Below are 27,995 nucleotides of genomic sequence, written 5' to 3' on the forward strand. Positions count from 1 at the left end.
CAGGGGGCAGAGCCATAATATGGGGAGGCCTCATAGTTACCCCCATAGTTACCCCCATAGTTACCCCCATAGTTACCCCACACCCGGCCTGAGGGCAGCACTGTGGCCCCTGGGAGCCGCCTCTGCCCATTCAGCCACTGAGGGACCAACCCCACAGTACCGGCTCCCCCTGGCCCCACCGCCGGACTCACTCACTCTGGGGCCCCGGGAAGCGAACATGAGAGTGCGGCCTGGCTGGGCAGAGAATACAGAGAATACAGAGAATACTTGCTGGACTATCCAGGAACCAAAATGGCGGAGAATGACTTCAGATTACCCAGCAACCCGCGCTCTCCGGCAGGAGGTGGAGCTATAAAGGGTTATGAAGGCTGACCAATAGGAGAGACGGGGCGTGTCTTGTCTGGATTCCTTGAGAAAGTCACGTGTTCAGAGTCTGTCAGAGAAACATGGAGCTGAGGGGAAAGGTGAGAGGGACCGGGGGGAGAGGGGCCGTGGGGGAGAGGAACCGGGGGGAGAGGGGCCGGGGGGGGGGGAGAGGGGCCGGGGCTTGAGAGTTCTGAGGGGCTTCTGAGTTCTGAGAGACAGCAGAGTGTGGGGGGGGGGGAGAGAAGACAGCAGAGTGTGGGGGGGGGAGAGAGACAGCAGAGTGTGGGGGGGAGAGAGACAGCAGAGTGTGGGGGGGGGGGAGAGAGACAGCAGAGTGTGGGGGGGGGGAGAGAGACAGCAGAGTGTGGGGGGGGGAGAGAGAGACAGCAGAGTGTGGGGGGGGGAGAGAGACAGCAGAGTGTGTGGGGGGGAGAGAGACAGCAGAGTGTGGGGGGGGGGGGAGAGACAGCAGAGTGTGGGGGGGGGGGAGAGAGACAGCAGAGTGTGGGGGGAGAGAGAGACAGCAGAGTGTGGGGGGGGGAGAGAGAGACAGCAGAGTGTGGGGGGGGAGAGAGACACAGAGTGTGGGGGGGAGAGAGACAGCAAGAGTGTGGGGGGGGGGAGAGAGACAGCAGAGTGTGGGGGGGGAGGAGAGAGACAGCAGAGTGTGGGGGGGGAGAGAGACAGCAGAGTGTGGGGGGGGGAGAGAGACAGCAGAGTGTGGGGGGGAGAGAGACAGCAGAGTGTGGGGGGGGGAGAGAGACAGCAGAGGTGTGGGGGGAGAGAGGACAGCAGAGTGTGGGGGGGGGAGAGAGACAGCAGAGTGTGTGGGGGGGGAGAGAGACAGCAGAGTGTGGGGGGGGGGAGAGAGACAGCAGAGTGTGTGGGGGGAGAGAGAGACAGCAGAGTGTGTGGGGGAGAGAACAGCAGGTGTGGGGGAGAGAGACAGCAGAGTGTGGTGGGGGGAGAGAGAGACAGCAGAGTGTGTGGGGGGGAGAGAGACAGCAGAGTGTGGGGGGGGGAGAGAGACAGCAGAGTGTGTGGGGGGAGAGAGACAGCAGAGTGTGGGGGGGGGAGAGAGACAGCAGAGTGTGGGGGAGGAGAGACAGCAGATGTGGGGGGGAGATGAGACAGCAGAGTGTGGGGGGGAGAGAGACAGCAGAGTGTGTGGGGGGGGAGAGAGACAGCAGAGTGTGTGGGGGGGGGGGGAGAGAGACAGCAGAGTGTGTGGGGGGGAGAGAGACAGCCAGAGTGTGGGGGGGGGGGAAGAGAGACAGCAGAGTGTGGGGGGGAGAGAGAGACAGCAGAGTGTGTGGGGGGGAGAGAGACAGCAGAGTGTGGGGGGGGGGAGAGAGACAGCAGAGTGTGGGGGGGAGAGAGAGACAGCAGAGTGTGTGGGGGGGAGAGAGACAGCAGAGTGTGGGGGGGAAGAGACAGAGAGTGTGGGGGGGAGAGAGACAGCAGAGATGTGGGGGGGGACAGAGACAGCAGAGTGGTGTGTGTTGGGGGAGAGAGACAGCAGCAGTGGAAGTGTGTGGGGGGGAGAGAGACAGCAGAGTGTGTGGGGGAGAGAGACAGCAGGTGTGTGGGGGGAGAGAGACAGCAGAGTGTGTGCAGAGTGTGGTGGGGGGGGAGAGAGACAGCGAGTGTGGGGGAGAGAGGACAGCAGGAGTGTGGGGGGGGAGAAGAGACAGCAGAGTGTGTGGGGGGGGAGAGAGACAGCAGAGTGTGTGGGGGAGAGAGACAGCAGAGTGTGGGGGGGGGAGAGAGGACAGCAGAGTGTGTGGGGGGGAGAGAGAGCGAGTGTGGGGGGGGGGGAGAGAGACAGCAGAGTGTGTGGGGGGGAGAGAGACAGCAGAGTGTGGGGGGGGAGAGACAGCAGTGTGTGGGGGGGGGAGAGAGACAGCAGAGTGTGGGGGGGGGGGAGAGAGACAGCAGAGTGTGGGGGGGGGAGAGAGACAGCAGAGTGTGTGGGGGGAGAGAGACAGCAGAGTGTGTGGGGGGGGGAGAGACAGCAGAGTGTGTGGGGGGGAGAGAGACAGCAGAGTGTGTGGGGGGAGAGAGACAGCAGAGTGTGGGGGGGAGAGAGAGGACAGCAGAGTGTGTGGGGGGGAGAGAGACAGCAGAGTGTGTGCGGGGGAGAGAGACAGCAGAGTGTGGGGGGGGGAGAGAGACAGCAGAGTGTGTGGGGGGGAGAGAGACAGCAGAGTGTGGGGGGGGAGGACAGCAGGTGTGGGGGGGGAGAGAGACGGAGCAGAGTGTGGGGGGGAGAGAGGACAGCAGAGTGTGTGGGGGGGAGAGAGACAGCAGAGTGTGGGGGGGGGAGAGAGACAGCAGAGTGTGTGGGGGGGAGAGACAGCAGAGTGTGGGGGGGGGGAGAGAGACAGCAGCAGTGTGGGGTATGGAGAGAGACAGCAGAGTGTGGGGGGGGGGAGAGCAGCAGAGTGTGGGGGGGGGAGAGACAGCAGTGTGTGGGGGGGAGAGACAGCAGAGTGTGGGGGGGGGGAGAGACAGCAGTGTGTGGGGGGGAGAGACAGCAGCATGCTGTGGGTGAAGGGCGACAGTTGAGATGAGACAGAGAGACCTCACACCATGAGAAAGAGATGCCACATGCTGTAGGTGGGAGATGGGTGAGATAGGTGCCGCAGGTGGGAGATGGGGGGCCAGCATTGGGGGGCACAGAGGGTATGGGGGAACAGAGGGATGGGGGGCACAGGGTGGTATGGGGGCGGAACAGAGGGGTGATGGGGAACAGAGGGTATGAGGGGGAACAGAGGGTTTATGAGGGTGGGAACGAGGGCGTTGCCTGGGGTGACAGAGGGTCTGGGGCACAGAGGGTATGGGGGGGCACAGAGTGGGTATGGGGGAACAGAGGGGTATGGGGGGGAGGTAACAGAGGGGGATGGGAGGGACAGAGGGTATGGGGTGTGGAACAGAAGCGCGTCTGGGAGGGGGGAACAGAGGGGTCTGGAGGGGGTGGACAGGAGGGGTCTGGGGGGGCACAGGTGAGTCTGGGGGCACAGAGGGCGTCCTGGGGGTGCACAGAGGGGTATTGTGGGGCACAGAGGGAGATGGGGGGAAACAGAGCGGGTGCTGGGGGGGGGAACAGAGGGTTCTGTGGGGCAAGAGGGTCTGGGGGGGGCAACAGAGGGGTCTGGGGGGGGGCGGCACAGAGAGGTCTGGGGGGGGGCACAGGGGTCTGGGGGGCACAGAGGGGTATGGGGGGGCACAGAAGGTTATGGGGGGGCACAGAAGGGTATGGGGGGGCACAGAGGGTTAGGGGGGGAAACAGAGGGGTATGGGGGGGAACAGAGGGGTATGGGGGGGCTATTGTGCAACACTAACACCTACCTATTCTCCCACCCCTCCAGGTGCTGCTGTGTCGATATCACATTTCCCAGCTGTCTCGCTGTCGTACGGGAGAGAAAATCCTAATGGGACTGCCCCTGAGGGGCTTTTGCTCTCGTACACAAGGGGTAGAGGGACTTGAAAGAAGGTAGAGTTGTCAGTGTGTGTGCGCGGTGTTAGTGATGCGCGTTTGTCTGTTGCGCGGTCTGTGTGCGCTCTAGTGTGCGCGTGTACTGTGTGCGCGTGTCGTGTGCCGCTCAAGAATATGGCCTCAGACCGTCCCCAAGACGATGTCTGTGTCGCGCGTGTTCTGTGTGCGGTGTTCTGTGTCTGTGTGCGCGTGTCTGTGTCGCGCGTAGTTCTGTCAGTGCGCGTTCGTCTGTGTGCGCGTAGTCTTGTGCCGCGTGTCTGTTGCGATGTGGTAAGTTGTGCGCGTGTCTGTGCGCGGGTGTTAGTGCGCGTTGTGTAGTGTGCGCGTGTCTGTGCGCGTGTCTGTGCGCGTGTCCTGTGCGCGTGTCTTAGACGTGTGTTTAAGTGTGCGCGGTGATCGTGTGCCGCGCGTTGTGTGCGCGTGTCGTGTGTGGCGCGTGTCTGTGTGCGCGCTGTCTGTGGGCGCGGTGTCTGTTGCGATGGTTTTAGTGTGCGGCGTGTCTGTGTGCGGGTGTCTGTGCCCTGCGGCGTGTCTGTTGCGTTCTGTGTGCGCGCTGTCTGGTGCGATCATGTTGTTAGTTGCCGCGTGTCTGTGTGCGCGATGTCTGGTGCCGCGATGTCTGTGCCGATGGTGTTAGTGTGCGCGTGAGTTCTGTGCGCTTGTTTTAGTGTGCGCGTGATCTGTCGCGTGTCTGTGCCGTGTCTGTGACGCCGTTCTCAGTGCGCGATGTCTGTGCGCGTGTCTGTGTGCGCGTGGTCTGTGTGCGCAGTGTCTTGTGTGCGGTTGTTGTCCAATTACCGATATGTGCGCTGTTTAAGTGTGCGCGTGTTAGTAGTGCGCCTTGTTGTGTTAGTGTGCGCGATGTCCTGTGCGCGTTTCTGTGAGCGCGTGTCTGTGCGCGTGTCTGTGCGCGTGTCGCTATGCGCGTGTCTGGTGCGGTGTGTCTGGCCCGTGTGTAGTGTTGGCGTGGTTGGATCGTGTGTTTAGTGTGCGCGTTGTCTGTGTCGCGTGTCGTGTGCGCGTATGCATTATACGATAATGTCTGTGCGTGTGTTAGTGTGCGCGTGTCTAATGCGCTGTGTGTTAGTCGTGCGCGTTACATATTCTTGTCTGTCATGTTTATTTTGTGCGCGTTTTGTCTTGTTGTGCACGCGTTTTGTCTGTGCGTGTTGGTGTTATGTGCGCGTGTCTGGTCGCGCTTTGTGTAGTGTGCGCGTGAGTCTTTTATTTTTGGTCTCGTGGGCGTGTCTGTGCGCGGATGTCTGTGCGCGTGTCTAGTGCGCGTGTCTAAGTCACGGAACGCAACCGACCACTCTTCTTGCGCGTGTCTGTGCGCGTTTCTGAATGCGCGTGTTGTGCGTGTGTTAGTTCGTGCGTTGTTAGTGCGCGGTTGCTGTGCGGCTGTGTTAGTGTGCGCGTGTCTTTGGGCGCTCTGTGTTCGTATGCGATTGTCGCGTGATTGTGCACGTGCGGTCGTTGTCAGTTGCGCGTGTATGTCAGTGCCGCACGGTGTGTCAGATGTGTGTGTGTGCGCGCACTGTCAGTGATGTGTCAGCGTGTGAGTGTGTGTCCAGTGTGTGTGTCACAGTGGCATGGTGTCAGTGTGTGGTCCCTACTACAATAGGTGTGATAATAGACATGTCAGTGTGTGTGTCGATGTGCTGGTCAGTGTGTGTGCTCAAGGTGTGTGTCACGTGTGGTGTGTCAGTGTGTGTGTCAGTGTATGTGGTTGTCAGTCGTGTGTGTCAGTGTGTGGTGTCCAGTGTGTGTGTCAGTGTGATGTGCAGTGTCGTGTGTCCAGGTGTGTGTGTCCAGTGTGCTGTGTCGAGGATGTGTGTCAGGTGTGATGTGTCTAGGTGTGTATTGTGTCGAAGAGGTGTGTGTCAGGTGTGGTGTTGGGTGGTGGCGAGTCACGTGTGATGTGTGGGTCAGTGTGGGTGTCAGGTGTGTGTGTCAGTGTGTTTGGTCAGTTGTGGTAGTCTAGTGTTGTGAGCTTGGCTATAGGCACGTGGCGTCAGTAACCCCGATATGTCTTATTTATTGGCTGTGAGCGCTGCCTATCTCCCAAGGCCGATGGGCAGATAAGCCGGCTGCTGCCCAAGGCCAGATATGGCAGATAAGCCGGCTGGTGCCAAGGCCAGAATTTGGGGCAGACAAGCCGGCTAGGTGCCAAGGCCAGATTTGGGGCGATAAGGTCCGGCTGTGTGCCAAGGCCAAGATTGGGGCAGAAAGCCGGCTAGGTGGCAGGCCCAGATTGGGGCAATAAGCCGGCTGGTGCAAGGCCCAGATTGGGCAAATTAAGCCGGCTGGTGCCAAGGCCAGATTGGGGCAGATAAGCCGGCTGGTGCCAAGGCCAGATTGGGGCAGATAAGCCGGCTGGTGCCAAGGCCAGATTGGGGCAGATAAGCCGGCTGGTGCCAAGGCCAGATTGGGGCAGATAAGCCGGCTGGTGCCAAGGCCAGATTGGGGCAGATAAGCCGGCTGGTGCCAGGGCCGTTGGGCCGGGGAGAGGGAAGAGATGGGAGCACTTTGATGCCCCGCCCCCCCTCACCGGGGGCCAATACGTGCCGGGATATTGCAGATGGGTCATTCCCAGCCAGGGTTGGACAGGGGGGGTGAAGGGGCTACCGCCCCGGGGGCCCTGCACCCCCCAAGGTACCTCCGTCGATGCATCCCCGCAGGGCCCCACTGCCGCACCCCCCTAATTCCCCCCCCCCCCCCACACACCATAGGCGGAGGGTGAATTTTTTGTTAGGGGAGGCTAAAAGAGGCCATACATAGGGGGACGTAAACCCCCAAAGATGTAAACTTACTCAGAGCTTTTGGAAATTACATCCATTTTCTGTTTATATTTGTCCCTAAAATGTTTTGCAGTTTTATACCGTTTAACTACTAACAACAGACTCCAGCTTAGCAGCTCTCTATTAGGCTCCTTTATAGTGAAGCCACACGGGGCTACTAGTAGCGGCTACTAAGCCAGACACTGCTGATCATTTACTTGAAACTGTCTCTGTGTGAGTTTAGCAGGGGCAATTCCCAGTACTGTCTATGGCAGGGCAATTCCCAGTACTGTCTATGGCAGGGGCAATCAGTTACTGCTATGGCAGATGCAATTCCCATACTGTCTATGGCAGAGGGCAATTTCCCAGTACTGTCGTATTGGCGGGGCAATTACCCCAGTACTGTCTATGGCCAGAGGCATTCCCATACTGTACTATGGCAGGGCATTACCCAGTACTGTCTATGGGCAGAGGCAATTCCAGTTACTGGCTATGGCAGAAGCAATTCCCAGTACTGTCCCTTGGCACGGGGCAATTCCCAGTACTGTCATTATGGCAGGGGCAATTCTCAATACTGTCTTATGGCAGGGGCCAATTCCCAGTACTGTCTATGGCAGGGGCACATTCTCAGTATGTCTTGGCAGGGGCAATTCCCTTAACTGTCTTAGCAGAGGCAATTCCCGAGTACTGTCATATGGCAGGGCACATTCCCAGTACTGTTATGGCAGAGGCAATTCCCAGTACTGTCTATGCAGCGGGCAATTCCCAAGTATTCTATGCAAGAGCAATTCCTATACTGTCTATGCAGAGGCAATGCCCAGTAATGTTCTTATGCAGGGCAATCCAGTACTGTCTATGGCAGGGGGCCAATTCCCAGTACTGTCATATGGCAGAGGCAATTTCCCCAGTATGTCTAATTGCAGAAGCATTCCATACTTTCTATGGCAGGGGGCAATTCAACAGTACTGTCTATGGCAGGGGCAATTCCCCAGTACATTGGTCTATGCAGGGGGCAATTCCCCAGTACTGTCTTGGCAGAGGCAATCCAGTACTGTCTATGCAGGGGCAATTCGCCAGTACTGTACTATTGCAGGCACAATTTCCATACTGTCTATTGGCAGGGGCAATATTCCCAGTACTGTCTATTATGGCAGGCATCCCAGTACTGTCTATCGGCAGGGGCAATTTCTCAGTACTGTCTATGGCAGGGCAATTACCAGTTACTGTCTATGGCAGGGGCAATTCTCAAGTACTGTCGTATTGCAGGGGCCCCCATTCCCTCCGTACTGTCTAGATGGCCAGAGGCAAATTCCAGTACTGATCATATGGCAGGGCAATTCCCAGTACTGTCTATGGCAGAGGCAATTCCAGTACGTGTCTATGGCAGGGGCAATTCCCAGTACTGTCTATGGCAGAGGCAATTCCCAGTACTGTCTATGGCGAGGGCCAATTCCAGTACTGTCTATGGCAGGGGCAATTCCCTACAGTACTGTCTATGGCAGGGGGGCAAATTCCCAGTACTGTCTATGGCAAGGCAATTCCCAGTACTGTCTATGGCAGAGGCAATTCCCAGTACTGTCTATGGCAGGGGGCAATTCCCAGTACTGTCTATGGCAGGGGCAATTCCAGTACTGTCCCACGATAGTGGGCAGGGAATTCCCAGTACTGTCTATGGCAGAGGCAATTCCCAGTTATGTCTATGGCAGGGGCAATTCCCAGTACTGTCTATGGCAGGGGCAATTCCCAGTACTGTCTATGGCAGGGGCAATTCCCAGTACTGTCTATGGCAGAGGCAATTCCCAGTACTGTCTATGGCAGGGGCAATTCCAGTACTGTCTATGGCAGAAGGCAATTCCCAGTACTGTCTAATGCAGGGGCAATTCCCAGTACTGTCTATGGCAGGGGCAATTCCAGGTACTGTCTATGGCAGGGGCAATTCCCAGTACTGTCTATGGCAGAGGCCAATTCCCAGTACTGTCATATGGCAGGCATTCCCAAGTACTGTCTATGGCAGGGCAATTTCCCAGTACTGTCTATGGCAGGGGCAATTCCCAGTACTGTCTATGGCAGGGGCAATTCCCAGTACTGTCTATGGCAGGGGCAATTCCCAGTACTGTCTAATTAGGCAATTCCCAGTACTGTCTATGGCAGGGGCAATTCCCAGTACTGTCTATGGCAGAGGCAATTCCCAGTACTGTCTATGGCAGAGGCAATTCCCAGTACTGTCTATGGCAGAGGCAATTCCCAGTACTGTCTATGGCAGGGGCAATTCCCAGTACTGTCTATGGCAGGGGCAATTCCCAGTACTGTCTATGGCAGGGGCAATTCCCAGTTCAGCGACTGTTCTAAAGATGAAAATATCTATAAAAATACAAAAAGATTGTTTAATGCAAAAATGCCCAGAAAAGCCCATTGGTGAGTTTATTTGTGGGTTGAGATATCTCCCTAACTAGTTACTTACTGTGGGGATTGGCCATTCACATAACAGGGAGGGTTTAAGGGGAAGGTTACTAGTATTAGTAAGATTAGTTGAAGCATCTGATCTGTAGTTAATATTGTGGCTCTGTGTAGCAGCACTAATGCCCCCTGTGAGGGTAAGAGAGAAACTGGGGGGAATTGTAGGGAATAAATAACCAAGTTGGGGCTGCTGGGTCAGTGTATAAACTGGGAATACCTGCCCCTACTGTGTAACTGCCCCCTTTATTGCACCCCATCCTGCCCCAGCAGTTAGTGCCCCACTAATGGAATAGCCTGATACCTGCCCCTACTGTGTAACTGCCCCCTTTATTGCACCCCATCCTGCCCCAGCAGTTAGTGCCCCACTAATGGAATAGCTTGATACCTGCCCCTACTGTGTCACTGCCCCCTTTATTGCACCCCATCCTGCCCCAGCAGTTAGTGCCCCACTAATGGAATAGCCTGATACCTGCCCCTACTGTGTCACTAGCCCCCTTTATTGCACCCCATCCTGCCCCAGCAGTTAGTGCCCCACTAATGGAATAGCCTGATACCTGCCCCTACTGTGTCACTGCCCCCTTTATTGCACCCCATCCTGCCCCAGCAGTTAGTGCCCCACTAATGGAATAGCCTGATACCTGCCCCTACTGTGTAACCTGCCCCCTTTATTGCACCCCATCCTGCCCCAGCAGTTAGTGCCCCACTAATGGAATAGCCTGATACCTGCCCCCTACTGTGTCACTGCCCCCTTTATTGCACCCCATCCTGCCCCAGCAGTTAGTGCCCGACTAATGGAATAGCCTGATACCTGCCCCTACTGTGTAACTGCCCCCTTTATTGCACCCCATCCTGCCCCCAGCAGTTGTGCCCACTAATGGGAATAGCCTGATACCTGCCCCTACTGTGTAACTGCCCCCTTTATTGCACCCCATCCTGCCCCAGCAGTTAGTGCCCCACTAATGGAATAGCCTGATACCTGCCCCTACTGTGTCACTGCCCCCTTTATTGCACCCCATCCTGCCCCAGCAGTTAGTGCCCCACTAATGGAATAGCTTGATACCTGCCCCCTACTGTGTAACTGCCCCCTTTATTGCACCCCATCCTACCCCAGCAGTTAGTGCCCCACTAATGGAATAGCCTGATACCTGCCCCTACTGTGTAACTGCCCCCTTTATTGCACCCCATCCTGCCCCAGCAGTTAGTGCCCCCACTAATGGAAATAGCCTGATACCTGCCCCCTACTGTGTAACTGCCCCCTTTATTGCACCCCATCCTGCCCCAGCAGTTAGTGCCCCCACTAATGGAATAGCCTGATACCTGCCCCTACTGTGTAACTGCCCCCTTTATTGCACCCCATCCTGCCCCAGCAGTTAGTGCCCCACTAATGGAATAGCCTGATACCTGCCCCCTACTGTGTAACTGCCCCCTTTATTGCACCCCATCCTGCCCCAGCAGTTAGTGCCCGACTAATGGAATAGCCTGATACCTGCCCCTACTGTGTCACTGCCCCCTTTATTGCACCCCATCCTGCCCCAGCAGTTAGTGCCCCACTAATGGAATAGCTTGATACCTGCCCCCTACTGTGTCACTGCCCCCTTTATTGCACCCCATCCTGCCCCAGCAGTTAGTGCCCCACTAATGGAATAGCTTGATACCTGCCCCTACTGTGTAACTGCCCCCTTTATTGCACCCCATCCTGCCCCAGCAGTTAGTGCCCCACTAATGGAATAGCCTGATACCTGCCCCTACTGTGTCACTGCCCCCTTTATTGCACCCCATCCTACCCCAGCAGTTAGTGCCCCACTAATGGAATAGCCTGATACCTGCCCCTACTGTGTCACTGCCCCCTTTATTGCACCCCATCCTGCCCCAGCAGTTAGTGCCCCACTAATGGAATAGCCTGATACCTGCCCCTACTGTGTCACTGCCCCCTTTATTGCACCCCATCCTGCCCCAGCAGTTAGTGGCCCCACTAATGGAATAGCCTGATACCTGCCCCTACTGTGTAACTGCCCCCTTTATTGCACCCCATCCTGCCCCAGCAGTTAGTGCCCCACTAATGGAATAGCCTGATACCTGCCCCCTACTGTGTAACTGCCCCCTTTATTGCACCCCATCCTGCCCCAGCAGTTAGTGCCCCACTAATGGAATAGCCTGATACCTGCCCCTACTGTGTAACTGCCCCCTTTATTGCACCCCATCCTGCCCCAGCAGTTAGTGCCCCACTAATGGAATAGCCTGATACCTGCCCCCTACTGTGTCACTGCCCCCTTTATTGCACCCCATCCTGCCCCAGCAGTTAGTGCCCGACTAATGGAATAGCCTGATACCTGCCCCTACTGTGTAACTGCCCCCTTTATTGCACCCCATCCTGCCCCAGCAGTTAGTGCCCCACTAATGGAATAGCCTGATACCTGCCCCTACTGTGTCACTGCCCCCTTTATTGCACCCCATCCTGCCCCAGCAGTTAGTGCCCCACTAATGGAATTGCCTGATACCTGCCCCTACTGTGTAACTGCCCCCTTTATTGCACCCCATCCTGCCCCAGCAGTTAGTGCCCCACTAATGGAATAGCCTGATACCTGCCCCTACTGTGTAACTGCCCCCTTTATTGCACCCCATCCTGCCCTAGCAGTTAGTGCCCCACTAATGGAATAGCCTGATACCTGCCCCCTACTGTGTAACTGCCCCCTTTATTGCACCCCATCCTGCCCAGCAGTTAGTGCCCCCACTAATGGAATAGCCTGATACCTGCCCCTACTGTGTCACTGCCCCCTTTATTGCACCCCATCCTGCCCAGCAGTTAGTGCCCCACTAATGGAATAGCCTGATACCTGCCCCCTACTGTGTAACTGCCCCCTTTATTGCACCCCATCCTGCCCCAGCAGTTAGTGCCCCACTAATGGAATAGCCTGATACCTGCCCCTACTGTGTCACTGCCCCCTTTATTGCACCCCATCCTGCCCCAGCAGTTAGTGCCCCACTAATGGAATTGCCTGATACCTGCCCCCTACTGTGTCACTGCCCCCTTTATTGCACCCCATCCTGCCCCAGCAGTTTAGTGCCCCACTAATGGAATAGCTTGATACCTGCCCCTACTGTGTCACTGCCCCCTTTATTGCACCCCATCCTGCCCCAGCAGTTAGTGCCCCACTAATGGAATAGCCTGATACCTGCCCCCTACTGTGTCACTGCCCCCTTTATTGCACCCCATCCTGCCCCAGCAGTTAGTGCCCCACTAATGGAATAGCTTGATACCTGCCCCTACTGTGTCACTGCCCCCTTTATTGCACCCCATCCTGCCCCAGCAGTTAGTGCCCCACTAATGGAATAGCCTGATACCTGCCCCCTACTGTGTAACTGCCCCCTTTATTGCACCCCATCCTGCCCAGCAGTTAGTGCCCCACTAATGGAATAGCCTGATACCTGCCCCCTACTGTGTCACTGCCCCCTTTATTGCACCCCATCCTGCCCCAGCAGTTAGTGCCCCACTAATGGAATAGCTTGATACCTGCCCCTACTGTGTCACTGCCCCCTTTATTGCACCCCATCCTGCCCCAGCAGTTAGTGCCCCACTAATGGAATAGCCTGATACCTGCCCCCTACTGTGTAACTGCCCCCTTTATTGCACCCCATCCTGCCCCAGCAGTTAGTGCCCCACTAATGGAATAGCCTGATACCTGCCCCCTACTGTGTAACTGCCCCCTTTATTGCACCCCATCCTGCCCCAGCAGTTAGTGCCCCACTAATGGAATAGCCTGATACCTGCCCCCTACTGTGTCACTGCCCCCTTTATTGCACCCCATCCTGCCCCAGCAGTTAGTGCCCCACTAATGGAATAGCTTGATACCTGCCCCTACTGTGTCACTGCCCCCTTTATTGCACCCCATCCTGCCCCAGCAGTTAGTGCCCCACTAATGGAATAGCCTGATACCTGCCCCTACTGTGTAACTGCCCCCTTTATTGCACCCCATCCTGCCCCAGCAGTTAGTGCCCCACTAATGGAATAGCCTGATACCTGCCCCCTACTGTGTCACTGCCCCCTTTATTGCACCCCATCCTGCCCCAGCAGTTAGTGCCCCACTAATGGAATAGCCTGATACCTGCCCCTACTGTGTCACTGCCCCCTTTATTGCACCCCATCCTGCCCCAGCAGTTAGTGCCCGACTAATGGAATAGCTTGATACCTGCCCCTACTGTGTAACTGCCCCCTTTATTGCACCCCATCCTGCCCCAGCAGTTAGTGCCCCACTAATGGAATAGCTTGATACCTGCCCCTACTGTGTAACTGCCCCCTTTATTGCACCCCATCCTACCCCAGCAGTTAGTGCCCCACTAATGGAATAGCCTGATACCTGCCCCTACTGTGTAACTGCCCCCTTTATTGCACCCCATCCTACCCCAGCAGTTAGTGCCCCACTAATGGAATAGCCTGATACCTGCCCCTACTGTGTAACTGCCCCCTTTATTGCACCCCATCCTACCCCAGCAGTTAATGCCCCACTAATGGAATAGCTTGATACCTGCCCCCTACTGTGTAACTGCCCCCTTTATTGCACCCCATCCTACCCAGCAGTTAGTGCCCCACTAATGGAATAGCCTGATACCTGCCCCCTACTGTGTAACTGCCCCCTTTATTGCACCCCATCCTGCCCCAGCAGTTAGTGCCCCACTAATGGAATAGCTTGATACCTGCCCCCTACTGTGTAACTGCCCCCTTTATTGCACCCCATCCTGCCCCAGCAGTTAGTGCCCCACTAATGGAATAGCTTGATACCTGCCCCCTACTGTGTAACTGCCCCCTTTATTGCACCCCATCCTACCCCAGCAGTTAGTGCCCCACTAATGGAATAGCCTGATACCTGCCCCCTACTGTGTAACTGCCCCCTTTATTGCACCCCATCCTGCCCCAGCAGTTAGTGCCCCACTAATGGAATAGCCTGATACCTGCCCCCTACTGTGTCACTGCCCCCTTTATTGCACCCCATCCTGCCCCAGCAGTTAATGCCCCACTAATGGAATAGCCTGATACCTGCCCCCTACTGTGTAACTGCCCCCTTTATTGCACCCCATCCTGCCCCAGCAGTTAATGCCCCACTAATGGAATAGCCTGATACCTGCCCCTACTGTGTAACTGCCCCCTTTATTGCACCCCATCCTGCCCAGCAGTTAGTGCCCCACTAATGGAATAGCTTGATACCTGCCCCCCTACTGTGTCACTGCCCCCTTTATTGCACCCCATCCTGCCCAGCAGTTAGTGCCCCACTAATGGAATAGCCTGATACCTGCCCCCTACTGTGTCACTGCCCCCTTTATTGCACCCCATCCTGCCCCAGCAGTTAGTGCCCGACTAATGGAATAGCCTGATACCTGCCCCCTACTGTGTCACTGCCCCCTTTATTGCACCCCATCCTGCCCCAGCAGTTAGTGCCCCACTAATGGAATAGCCTGATACCTGCCCCTACTGTGTCACTGCCCCCTTTATTGCACCCCATCCTGCCCCAGCAGTTAGTGCCCCACTAATGGAATAGCTTGATACCTGCCCCTACTGTGTAACTGCCCCCTTTATTGCACCCCATCCTGCCCCAGCAGTTAGTGCCCCACTAAATGTCATTTTACTGTAACAGAGACGTATGTGAAACGCATCGGGGGGGGGGGGGGCATCGCTGGGCAGGGGCAGCAGCGACTGGGTGGGGTCTGGGCCACTGGGGCGGGTAGTTTCCCGGTGTCCTGGGGGCCCAGTCCGACCCTGTTCCCAGCGCAGTGACCCCCTCGTTCTGCACATCCGGGCCCCATTAAAGGAGAAGGAAGGTGATAATCGCCGGGGGGGGGCGGGGGTATTTCTGGTTGTGAGTAAAACATGTCCGTCTCCTCACAGGCCGCCCCCGCGCAGGATGCTCCGCAGGCTGATTATAGGCTCCGCCTTAGCCGCACCCCCGCTTGGCACTCTGCTCTACTATGGGTCAGAACCGCAGGAGCGGCGGCGAATGAGAATCCTTCTGCAGGGCATTGGTCGATTTTGGAGGTGAGAAACTGCTGTGTCAGGTTTCCATGGAAACTGCGCCTGAGTTATAAGGGCTGATTTATTAACATAGTGCTAAATAGCACAAGTGCAGTTGCCATTGGCAACCAATGTTAGTGAATGAATCCTACATACTATAGATATGATGTGTCTGTGTGGCCCTTGCCCTGTGCTGGGCTGTTGTGGGGGGGGGGGGACAGGGGAGGTTGGTGGGCGGGGCCACAGTTATTCAGCTCCGCCCCCTCATTCTTACTGTCCCCTGCCACCACTTACTGTGAATCTTCCCATGTTCCCCAGGTCTCTGATGATTGGTTCCCAGATCTCAGTGGATTACTGGTGGACAAGTCATGTGACCTTACGAGGGGAAGATGAGGTGCGTATAGGGGGGCCCGTTCCTTATTGGTCGCCCGGCTCAGAACTCAGGCGAATCAGCTGTTTGTGTTTTCTCTCTGCGGTAGAACAGTCCTCGGTATGAAGCCGCCATGTCTCGGTGCCACCAACGAGCCGCTGACCAATTAGTAGAGGGGGCGGTACAGAACGGGGGTCTCTATGTGAAACTGGGCCAAGGCCTCTGTGCCTTTAACCACCTCCTGCCCCCTGAATACACTAAAACCCTGCGGGTCCTGGAGGATCGGGCACTGCCTCGCCGGCCCAATGAGGTGAGCACGTGTGGGCGGGCTCTGTATAATGAGTGGGAGGGGCAAACATTGAGTGGGTGGGGCCATTGTTTGGCCAGAAGGAGGGGTCAGTCCTGATCTACACATGGGGGGGGCATCATTCCCCTCAGAAGTTTATGGCAGTATAGGCAAGGGTTGCTGGGGGGTAACAGGGTGGGCAAGGGTTGCTGGGGGGTAACAGGGTGGGCAAGGGTTGCTGGGGGTAACAGGGTGGGCAAGGGTTGCTGTGGGGTAACAGGGTGGGCAAGGGTTGCTGGGGGGTAACAGGGTGGGCAAGGGTTGCTGGGGGGGTAACAGGGTGGGCAAGGTTGCTGGGGGGTAACAGGGTGGGCAAGGGTTGCTGTGGGGTAACAGGGTGGGCAAGGGTTGCTGGGGGGTAACAGGGTGGGCAAGGGTTGCTGGGGGTAACAGGGTGGGCAAGGGTTGCTGGGGGGTAACAGGGTGGGCAAGGGTTGCTGGGGGGTAACAGGGTGGGCAAGGGTTGCTGGGGGTAACAGGGTGGGCAAGGGTTGCTGGGGGTAACAGGGTGGGCAAGGGTTGCTGGGGTGTAACAGGGTGGGCAAGGGTTGCTGGGGGGTAACAGGGTGGGCAAGGGGTGCTGGGGGGTAACAGGGTGGGCAAGGGGTGCTGGGGGGTAACAGGGTGGGCAAGGGGTGCTTGAATATTCCCTATAGAGAATGCTGGGAATGTTGTGCCTTCCTGCCGTCCGAGTGGCCGGCTGGCATATGGGGGGCTAAAGGCAGGGGGATCCCCAGTAACTGGGTGTATAAGTCCCATCAGCTCTGCCCATGGGGGGCTAAAGGCAGGGGGATCCCCAGTAACTGGGTGTATAAGTCCCATCAGCTCTGCCCATGGGGGGGCTAAAGGCAGGGGGATCCCCAGTAACTGGGTGTATAAGTCCCATCAGCTCTGCCCATGGGGGGCTAAAGGGAGGGGGATCCCCAGTAACTGGGTGTATAAGTCCCATCAGCTCTGCCCATGGGGGGCTAAAGGGAGGGGGATCCCCAGTAACTGGGTGTATAAGTCCCATCAGCTCTGCCCATGGGGGGGCTAAAGGGAGGGGTATCCCCAGTAACTGGGTGTATAAGTCCCATTCAGCTCTGCCCATGGGGGGGGCTAAAGGGTGGGGTATCCCCAGTAACTGGGTGTATAAGTCCCATCAGCTCTGCCCATGGGGGGCTAAAGGGAGGGGATCCCCAGTAACTGGGTGTATAAGTCCCATCAGCTCTGCCCATGGGGGGCTAAAGGCAGGGGGATCCCCAGTAACTGGCTGTATAAGTCCCATCAGCTCTGCCCATGGGGGGGCTAAAGGGAGGGGTATCCCCAGTAACTGGGTGTATAAGTCCCATCAGCTCTGCCCATGGGGGGGCTAAAGGCAGGGGGATCCCCAGTAACTGGCTGTATAAGTCCCATCAGCTCTGCCCATGGGGGGGCTAAAGGGAGGGGGATCCCAGTAACTGGGTGTATAAGTCCCATCAGCTCTGCCCATGGGGGGCTAAAGGGAGGGGGATCCCAGTAACTGGGTGTATAAGTCCCATCAGCTCTGCCCATGGGGGGCTAAAGGGAGGGGTATCCCCAGTAACTGGGTGTATAAGTCCCATCAGCTCTGCCCATGGGGGGCTAAAGGGAGGGGGATCCCCAGTAACTGGGTGTATAAGTCCCATCAGCTCTGCTCATGGGGGGCTAAAGGGAAGGGGTATCCCCAGTATCTGGGTGTATAAGTCCCATCAGCTCTGCCCATGGGGGGGCTAAAGGCAGGGGTATCCCCAGTAACTGGGTGTATAAGTCCCATCAGCTCTGCCCATGGGGGCTAAAGGGAGGGGGATCCCCAGTAACTGGGTGTATAAGTCCCATCAGCTCTGCCCATGGGGGGCTAAAGGGAGGGGGATCCCCAGTAACTGGGTGTATAAGTCCCATCAGCTCTGCCCATGGGGGGGCTAAAGGCAGGGGTATCCCCAGTAACTGGGTGTATAAGTCCCATCAGCTCTGCCCATGGGGGGGGCAAAGGGAGGGGGATCCCCAGTAACTGGGTGTATAAGTCCCATCAGCTCTGCCCATGGGGGGGCTAAAGGCAGGGGTATCCCCAGTAACTGGGTGTATAAGTCCCATCAGCTCTGCCCATGGGGGGCTAAAGGGAGGGGTATCCCCAGTAACTGGGTGTATAAGTCCCATCAGCTCTGCCCATGGGGGGGCTAAAGGCAGGGGTATCCCCAGTAACTGGGTGTATAAGTCCCATCAGCTCTGCCCATGGGGGCTAAGGGAAGGGGTAATCCCCAGTAACTGGGTGTATAAGTCCCATCAGCTTCTGCCCATGGGGGGCTAAAGGGAGGGGATCCCCAGTAACTGGGTGTATAAGTCCCATCAGCTCTGGCTCATGGGGGGCTAAAGGGAAGGGGTATCCCCAGTAACTGGGTGTATAAGTCCCATCAGCTCTGCCCATGGGGGGGCTAAAGGGAGGGGGATCCCCAGTAACTGGGTGTATAAGTCCCATCAGCTCTGCCCATGGGGGGCTAAAGGGAGGGGTATCCCCAGTAACTGGGTGTATAAGTCCCATCAGCTCTGCCCATGGGGGCTAAGGGAGGGGATCCCAGTAACTGGGTGTATAAGTCCCATCAGCTCTGCCCATGGGGGGCTAAAGGGAGGGGGATCCCCAGTAACTGGGTGTATAAGTCCCATCAGCTCTGCCCATGGGGGGGCTAAAGGCAGGGGGATCCCCAGTAACTGGGTGTATAAGTCCCATCAGCTCTGCCCATGGGGGGGCTAAAGGGAGGGGATCCCCAGTAACTGGGTTGTATAAGTCCCATCAGCTCTGCCCATGGGGGGCTAAAGGGAGGGTATCCCCAGTAACTGGGTGTATAAGTCCCATCAGCTCTGCCCATGGGGGGGCTAAAGGGAGGGGATCCCCAGTAACTGGGTGTATAAGTCCCATCAGCTCTGCCCATGGGGGCTAAAGGGAGGGGTATCCCCAGTAACTGGGTGTATAAGTCCCATCAGCTCTGCCCATGGGGGGCTAAAGGCAGGGGTATCCCCAGTAACTGGGTGTATAAGTCCCATCAGCTCTGCCCATGGGGGGCTAAAGGGAGGGGGATCCCCAGTAACTGGGTGTATAAGTCCCATCAGCTCTGCCCATGGGGGGCTAAAGGGAGGGGGATCCCCAGTAACTGGGTGTATAAGTCCCATCAGCTCTGCCCATGGGGGGCTAAAGGGAGGGGGATCCCCAGTAACTGGGTGTATAAGTCCCATCAGCTCTGCCCATGGGGGGCTAAAGGGAGGGGTATCCCCAGTAACTGGGTGTATAAGGAAGTCTGTGTTTCCCTTAGTGATGATTGGCCGCTCGGCCCGTGCTCCTGGGGGGGGGGGGGATATGGTCACATTCTGTACAGAAGAACTTAAGCTCCCCCCCCCCCCCCCCCAGTGATAATAATCCCTTACCTGACACCCCAGGCTGGTGCAGTTTCCTGCTAAGTGGAGCAAGAGCCCTTTATGTCCCTTTGTGGGGGAGCAGCCGGGGTAGTTGCTATGGTGACTGTACGGTTACTGCCCTGCAGGTGAATGAGCTGTTCCTGGAAGATTTCGGGGCCCCGGCGGAACATCTCTTCCTGCACTTTGACCAAAAGCCCATAGCGGCCGCCAGCCTGGCCCAGGTGCACCGGGCAACTCTGCACAACGGCACCGACGTGGCTGTGAAGGTGAGAGAGCCCCCCCCCTATTGGGGGATACTGAGCCCCCCCCCCCCTATTGGGGGATACAGAGCCCCCCCCCGCTGGGGCTATTGGGGGATACAGAGCCCCCCCCCCTATTGGGGGATACAGAGCCCCCCCCCGCTGGGCTATTGGGGGATACAGAGCCCCCCCCTATTGGGGGATACTGAGCCCCCCCCCCCTATTGGGGGATACAGAGCCCCCCCCCGCTGGGCTATTGGGGGATACAGAGCCCCCCCCTATTGGGGGATACTGAGCCCCCCCGCTGGGCTATTGGGGGATACTGAGCCCCCCCCCCTATTGGGGGATACTGAGCCCCCCCTTCCTATTGGGGGATACTGAGCCCCCCCCTATTGGGGGATACTGAGCCCCCCCGCTGGGCTATTGGGGGATACTGAGCCCCCCCCCCTATTGGGGGATACTGAGCCCCCCCGCTGGGCTATTGGGGGATACTGAGCCCCCCCTTCCTATTGGGGGATACTGAGCCCCCCCCCTATTGGGGGATACTGAGCCCCCCCGCTGGGCTATTGGGGGATACTGAGCCCCCCCCCTATTGGGGGATACTGAGCCCCCCCGCTGGGCTATTGGGGGATACTGAGCCCCCCCCCTATTGGGGGATACTGAGCCCCCCCGCTGGGCTATTGGGGGATACTGAGCCCCCCCTTCCTATTGGGGGATACTGAGCCCCCCCCCTATTGGGGGATACTGAGCCCCCCCCCCCTATTGGGGGATACTGAGCCCCCCCGCTGGGCTATTGGGGGATACTGAGCCCCTCCCCCCACTGGGCTATTGGGGGATACTGAGCCCCCCCCCCGCTGGGCTATTGGGGGATTACTGAGCCCCCCCGCTGGGCTATTGGGGGATACTGAGCCCCCCCCGCTGGGCTATTGGGGGATACTGAGCCCCCCCGCTGGGCTATTGGGGGATACAGAGCCCCCCCCCCCTATTGGGGATACTGAGCCCCCCGCTGGGCTATTGGGGGATACTGAGCCCCCCCCCCCTATTGGGGGATACTGAGCCCCCCGCTGGGCTATTGGGGGATACTGAGCCCCCCCGCTGGGCTATTGGGGGATACTGAGCCCCTCACTGTGCTGTTTGTACCCCCAGGTGCAGTACATTGACCTCCGGGACCGATTCGATGGGGATCTAAAGACCCTGGAATTATTGCTGCGACTGATCGAGTTCATGCACCCAACGTTCGGGTTCAGCTGGGTGCTCAAGGTGGGCCCTGTAATCTCCCAGCAGCCTCTCTGGCACCTTTAGCCCAATGTCTCTTTATCCTTCTTTGCTGTCTCTCTGTGCTATAATTGGGGGTAGGGGGGCACTGACTCTATGGGGGGTAGTACCCAGGGGTAGGGGGGCACTGACTCTATGGGGGGTAGTACCCAGGGGTAGGGGGGCACTGACTCCATGGGGGGGGTAGTACCCAGGGTAGGGGGGCACTGACTCTATGGTGGGGTAGTACCCAGGGGTAGGGGGGCACTGACTCTATGGGGGGTAGTACCCAGGGGTAGGGGGCACTGACTCTATGGGGGGTAGTACCCGGGGTAGGGGGCACTGACTCTATGGGGGGGTAGTACCCAGGGGTAGGGGGGCACTGACTCTATGGGGGATAGTACCCGGGGTAGGGGGGCACTGACTCTATGGGGGGGTAGTACCCGGGGTAGGGGGCACTGACTCTATGGGGGGGTAGTACCCAGGGGTAGGGGGGCACTGACTCTATGGGGGGGTAGTACCCGGGGTAGGGGGGCACTGACTCTATGGGGGGGTAGTACCCAGGGGTAGGGGGGCACTAATAGCTAATAGCCTCTCTCATCAGGACCTGAAGGGAACTCTCTCTCAGGAGTTGGACTTTGAGAATGAGGGGAGGAACTCTGAGCGCTGCGCCCGGGACCTGCAGTCTCTGCCGTATGTGACCGTCCCCCGAGTCCACTGGGACAGAACCAGTAAGGTGAGATCTGCCCCCCCATCCTGAGCAGCGCAGGGGCTCCCCCCCCCCCCCATCCTGAGCAGCGCAGGGGCTCCCCCCCCATCCTGAGCAGCGCAGGGGCTCCCCTCCCCCATCCTGAGCAGCGCAGGGGCTCCCCTCCCCCATCCTGAGCAGCGCAGGGGCTCCCCTCCCCCATCCTGAGCAGCGCAGGGGCTCCCCTCCCCCATCCTGAGCAGCGCAGGGGCTCCCCCCCCCCATCCTGAGCAGCGCAGGGGCTCCCCCCCCCCATCCTGAGCAGCGCAGGGGCGCCCCCCCCCCCCCCATCCTGAGCAGCGCAGGGGCGGCCCCCCAAGGCTCTCCTGGTGTATCAGCACTAGCCCCCCTAAACCACCGATTGTTTTTCTCATCACTAGCCCCCCCATATCCACTACTCCTCCCCCCTAAACTGATTGTGTTTCTCATCACTAGCCCCCCCATATCCACTACTCCTCCCCCTAAACTGATTGTGTTTCTCATCACTAGCCCCCCCATATCCACTACTCCTCCCCCCTAAACTGATTGTGTTTCTCATCACTAGCCCCCCCATATCCACTACTCCTCCCCCTAAACTGATTGTGTTTCTCATCACTAGCCCCCCCATATCCACTACTCCTCCCCCTAAACTGATTGTGTTTCTCATCACTAGCCCCTGAATAGGAAGGTAGGTATTTACCCCGCTGTGGGGCTGATTGTGCCCCTCTCTCCCTAGCGAGTTCTGACTGCTGATTACTGTGAGGGCTGCAAGGTGAGCAGCGTGGAGGGGATCAAGGAGCAGGGCCTGGATGTGCGCGATGTGAGTATGGGGCCCGGGGGGGCTGCTATTGTACCTACTGATACCCCCACGGGGCCCCCCAGAGTGGGACACCCCACTTATTATGGCTGCCGTATGAATGTGCCCCCTCCCTCTGCAGGCAGCCGAGAAGCTCATTCAGGTGTTCGCCGAGCAGATATTCTACACGGGATTCATACATGCCGACCCGCACCCTGGCAACGGTAACCGGGCACTGCAGCTCCACCCCCAGGGGCTTCACTACAACTTCTGCTCATATCTGTCATGCAGCCGCCAGTGGGTATGGGGCTGTCCCTGTATTTGCCCCCCCCCCCGTGTATCTGTCTATATGTGCCCCCCATACCCCTGTGTATCTGTATGTATGTGCTCCCCCATTCACACCCCCATTCTGTATATATGTGCCCCCCCATTCCCCCGTGTATCTGTATATATGTGCCCCCCCCCCCCCCGTGTATATGTATATGTGTGCCCCCCCCCATTCCCCTGTGTATCTGTATATATGTGCCCCCCTGTTCCCATATGTGGGGGGGTATCTGTGCCCTAGGGAGCAGCACTATCTCTATTCCCATATCCTGGGTGCTGATTGGTTTGCAGGCTTGGGGGTGTGGGTGCCAAAGGGGGCAGGATCCTGGGTGCTGATTGGTTTGCAGGCTTGGGGGTGTGGGTGCCACAGGGGGCAGGATCCTGGGTGCTGATTGGTTTGCAGGCTTGGGGGTGTGGGTGCCAAAGGGGGCAGGATCCTGGGTGCTGATTGGTTTGCAGGCTTGGGGTGTGGGTGCCACAGGGGGCAGGATCCTGGGTGCTGATTGGTTTGCAGGCTTGGGGGTGTGGGTGCCACAGGGGGCAGGATCCTGGGTGCTGATTGGTTTGCAGGCTTGGGGGTGTGGGTGCCACAGGGGGCAGGATCCTGGGTGCTGATTGGTTTGCAGGCTTGGGGGTGTGGGTGCCAAAGGGGGCAGGATCCTGGGTTGCTGATTGGTTTGCAGGCTTGGGGGTGTGGGTGCCACAGGGGGCAGGATCCTGGGTGCTGATTGGTTTGCAGGCTTGGGGGTGTGGGTGCCACAGGGGGCAGGATCCTGGGTGCTGATTGGTTTGGCAGGCTTGGGGGTGTGGGTGCCAAAGGGGGCAGGATCCTGGGTGCTGATTGGTTTGCAGGCTTGGGGGTGTGGGTGCCACAGGGGGCAGGATCCTGGGTGCTGATTGGTTTGCAGGCTTGGGGGTGTGGGTGCCACAGGGGGCAGGATCCTGGGTGCTGATTGGTTTGCAGGCTTGGGGGTGTGGGTGCCACAGGGGGCAGGATCCTGGGTGACACTATCTCTGTATTTTCCAGTTCTGGTGACCAAGGGGCCGGATGGAAAGGCTCAGCTGGTTCTGTTGGACCATGGGCTCTATGAGTATTTGAGTAAAAGGTAAGTCCAGACATTTCCCACGGATCTTAATCTGTATTAATATTAGAGGTACTCGCTACTACTCATTGTGTCCCCAGGGACCGGACCTCTCTGTGCAAGTTATGGAGATCCATTGTCCTACGGAACCGGCAGGATATGGAGAAGCACTCGGCTGAGCTTGGGGTCAAAGGTCTGTATCGTCCTCATTTCCCCTCAGTGACTGCTAATATCCTTATCAGTTACAGTAGGGGGTACATTATCCCTTATAATACATGAGTGATACTCAGAGTTCCCTGTATAACTCAGCCTGCAGCCTTGTGCCTTTATATGGGGGGCACAGAGCCCCTCAGTGACTGCTAATATCCTTATCATTTACAGTAGGGGGTACAGTATCCCTTATAATACATGAGTGATATTCAGAGTTCCCTGTATAACTCAGCCTGCAGCCTTGTGCCTTTATATGGGGGGCACAGAACCCCTCAGTGCTAATATCCTTACCATTTACAGTAGGGGGTACATTATCCCTTATAATACATGAGTGATACTCAGAGTTCCCTGTATAACTCAGCCTGCAGCCTTGTGCCTTTATATGGGGGGCACAGAACCCCTCAGTGCTAATATCCTTACCATTTACAGTAGGGGGTACATTATCCCTTATAATACATGAGTGATACTCAGAGTTCCCTGTATAACTCAGCCTGCAGCCTTGTGCCTTTATATGGGCACAGAACCCCTCAGTGACTGCTAATATCCTTATCATTTACAGTAGGGGGTACATTATCCCTTATAATACATGAGTGATACTCAGAGTTCCCTGTATAAACTCAGCCTGCAGCCTTGTGCCTTTATATGGGGGGCACAGAACCCCTCAGTGACTGCTAATATCCTTATCATTTACAGTAGGGGGTACATTATCCCTTATAATACATGAGTGATACTCAGAGTTCCCTGTATAACTCAGCCTGCAGCCTTGTGCCTTTATATGGGGGGCACAGAACCCCTCAGTGACTGCTAATATCCTTATCATTTACAGTAGGGGGTACATTATCCCTTATAATACATGAGTGATACTCAGAGTTCCCTGTATAACTCAGCCTGCAGCCTTGTGCCTTTATATGGGGGGCACAGAACCCCTCAGTGACTGCTAATATCCTTATCATTTACAGTAGGGGGTACATTACCCCTTATAATACATGAGTGATACTCAGAGTTCCCTGTATAACTCAGCCTGCAGCCTTGTGCCTTTATATGGGGGGCACAGAACCCCTCAGTGACTGCTAATATCCTTATCATTTACAGTAGGGGGTACATTATCCCTTATAATACATGAGTGATACTCAGAGTTCCCTGTATAACTCAGCCTGCAGCCTTGTGCCTTTATATGGGGGGCACAGAACCCCTCAGTGACTGCTAATATCCTTATCATTTACAGTAGGGGGTACATTATCCCTTATAATAACATGAGTGATACTCAGAGTTCCCTGTATAACTCAGCCTGCAGCCTTGTGCCTTTATATGGGGGGCACAGAACCCCTCAGTGACTGCTAATATCCTTATCATTTACAGTAGGGGGTACATTACCCCTTATAATACATGAGTGATACTCAGAGTTCCCTGTATAACTCAGCCCCCAGCCTTGTGCCTTTATATGGGGGGCACAGAACCCCTCAGTGACTGCTAATATCCTTATCAGTTACAGTAGGGGGTACAATACACGAGAGGAACATGTTGCCACTAAGCTCTCTTGGTTTTGTTCAGATTACTTCCTGTTCTGTGAGATCCTGCTGCAGCGCCCCCTGTCTGTCCCGGGCGCAATGGGCAGTGCGCTGACGCGGGAGGAGACGCGCTACATGCAGGATATGGCGCGGGAGCACTTTGATGACATCATGCGGGTGCTGCGGGCCCTCCCCCGGCCAATGCTGCTGGTTTTTAGGAACCTGAACACAGTGAGGTGCCTGCACGTGAGTCTGGGGGCCCCGGCCGACCGGCACATCCTTATGGCACGAAGGTGAGAGTGGGGGGCTGTAGCGCTAGTGAGGGGGGGGGGTACAGGCCGACGGGCACATCCTTATGGCACGAAGGTGAGATGGGGGGCTGTAGCGCTAGTGAGGGGGGGGCACAGATACAGAAGGGGGTACAGGCCGACGGGCACATCCTTATGGCACGAAGGTGAGAGTGGGGGGCTGTAGCGCTAGTGAGGGGGGGGGGTACAGGCCGACGGGCACATCCTTATGGCACGAAGGTGAGAGTGGGGGGCTGTAGCGCTAGTGAGGGGGGGGGCACAGATACAGAAGGGGGTACAGGCCGACGGGCACATCCTTATGGCACGAAGGTGAGAGTGGGGGGCTGTAGCGCTAGTGAGGGGGGGGGGGGCACAGATACAGAAGGGGGTACAGGCCGACGGGCACATCCTTATGGCACGAAGGTGAGAGTGGGGGGGCTGTAGCGCTAGTGAGGGGGGGGGGTACAGGCCGACGGGCACATCCTTATGGCACGAAGGTGAGAGTGGGGGGCTGTAGCGCTAGTGAGGGGGGGGCACAGATACAGAAGGGGGTACAGGCCGACGGGCACATCCTTATGGCACGAAGGTGAGAGTGGGGGGCTGTAGCGCTAGTGAGGGGGGGGGGGGGGGGCACAGATACAGAAGGGGGTACAGGCCGACGGGCACATCCTTATGGCACGAAGGTAAGAGCGGGGGGGGAAGCCTAAGGAGAATACCCCATTTGCCTTAGTTGCCCATAGTTCTCACTTCTGCTCCCCCCCCACAGCGCAGTGAAAGGCTGGAGGCGACTCGCGGGGCAGAATTCCTTGGGGGTCACTCGATGGATCTCGGTCACATGGGAAAGCTTCAAGTTTGAGTTGGCCCTGAGGTAAAGCTTATACCCCCTGACCCCTACCTACCCCCCTCCTGACTCTCTCTATACGCACTCCCCCTACCTACCCCTCTCCTGACTCTCTCTATACGCACTCTCCCCCTACCTACCCCTCTCCTGACTCTCTCTATACGCACTCTCCCCCTACCTACCCCTCTCCTGACTCTCTCTATACGCACTCTCCCCCCTCGACCCCTACCTACCCCTCTCCTGATTCTCTCTATACGCACTCCCCCTACCTACCCCTCTCCTGACTCTCTCTATACGCACTCTCCCCCTACCTACCCCTCTCCTGACTCTCTCTATACGCACTCTCCCCCTACCTACCCCTCTCCTGACTCTCTCTATACGCACTCTCCCCCCTCGACCCCTACCTACCCCTCTCCTGATTCTCTCTATATACGCACTCTACCCCTACCTACCCCTCTCCTGACTCTCTCTATACGCACTCCCCCCTACCTACCCCTCTCCTGACTCTCTCTATATACGATCTCTGCCCCTCTCCTGACTCTCTCTATACGCACTCTCCCCCCTCGACCCCTACCTACCCCTCTCCTGATTCTCTCTATATACGCACTCTACCCCTACCTACCCCTCTCCTGACTCTCTCTATATACGATCTCTGCCCCTCTCCTGACTCTCTCTCTATACGCACTCTCCCCCTACCTACCCCTCTCCTGACTCTCTCTATACGCCACTCCCCCCTACCTACCCCTCTCCTGACTCTCTCTATACGCACTCTACCCCTACCTACCCCTCTCCTGACTCTCTCTATACGCACTCCCCCCTACCTACCCCTCTCCTGACTCTCTCTATATACGATCTCTGCCCCTCTCCTGACTCTCTCTCTATACGCACTCTACCCCTACCTACCCCTCTCCTGACTCTCTCTATACGCACTCCCCCCTACCTACCCCTCTCCTGACTCTCTCTATATACGATCTCTGCCCCTCTCCTGACTCTCTCTATACGCACTCTCCCCCTACCTACCCCTCTCCTGACACCCTACCCCACCCCTGACTATATACACCCTCCCCCGACTCTCTATATACGCACTGTTATATGGGGGGCAGGGGGTTGAACTAAGGGACAGTGTGGGTGGAACGAAGCTCAGAAGCTCCTCCCTTGGGGCACTTAGAGGTGCTGGGGGGCCGCTATGGGCAGATCTAAGGGTGGGCGTGTCTCTCGGCAGGTGGGACAGCCTTGTGCTCCGTGTGACCTCCTCCCTCCTCCGGCTGCTCATTCGCTTCCAAGTCATTGAACATAATGAACAGATGGAGACCTTCCTGCAGTCCTAGCTCCTCCTCCTGCGGCCGTGGGGCCCCCCATCTCCTCCAGCTGAGGCCTACGGACCCCCCTACATACACTCTAATGGAGCTTGGGTGCTTCTCCAATACTGTACTACTACTGTGACTCCTCCCACTGGGGCAGCATGGAACTCTGGGACTCAATAAAAACCTCTCACTTACTGCT

At 57.3% G+C, this 27,995-nt stretch overlaps 1 protein-coding gene across 4 annotated transcripts; it reads left to right on the top strand.

Annotated features, from left to right (window-relative positions):
- adck5 (aarF domain containing kinase 5) lies at nt 1-27,991 on the top strand. 4 transcript variants are annotated; one of them, XM_031904656.1, is made up of 15 exons: nt 1-464; nt 3,738-3,862; nt 14,981-15,127; nt 15,422-15,497; nt 15,583-15,783; nt 19,350-19,490; nt 20,610-20,723; nt 21,322-21,453; nt 22,181-22,264; nt 22,383-22,464; nt 23,592-23,670; nt 23,748-23,839; nt 25,408-25,657; nt 26,418-26,519; nt 27,715-27,991. In XM_031904656.1, exons 1-15 carry the CDS (start codon nt 447-449, stop codon nt 27,818-27,820), a joined length of 1,749 nt encoding a protein of 582 aa, XP_031760516.1. In that variant the 5' UTR covers nt 1-446; the 3' UTR covers nt 27,821-27,991. The 4 variants fall into 4 exon arrangements, with proteins under 4 accessions (XP_031760516.1, XP_031760514.1, XP_031760515.1 ...); XM_031904653.1 differs by having other exon boundaries at nt 56-464; nt 3,738-3,842; XM_031904654.1 differs by lacking the exon at nt 26,418-26,519 and having other exon boundaries at nt 20-464; nt 3,738-3,842.
- The last annotated feature ends 4 nt before the right edge of the window (nt 27,992-27,995 follow it).

This window comes from Xenopus tropicalis, chromosome 6, assembly GCF_000004195.4.
Source record: "Xenopus tropicalis strain Nigerian chromosome 6, UCB_Xtro_10.0, whole genome shotgun sequence".
Lineage (NCBI taxonomy): Eukaryota > Metazoa > Chordata > Amphibia > Anura > Pipidae > Xenopus > Xenopus tropicalis.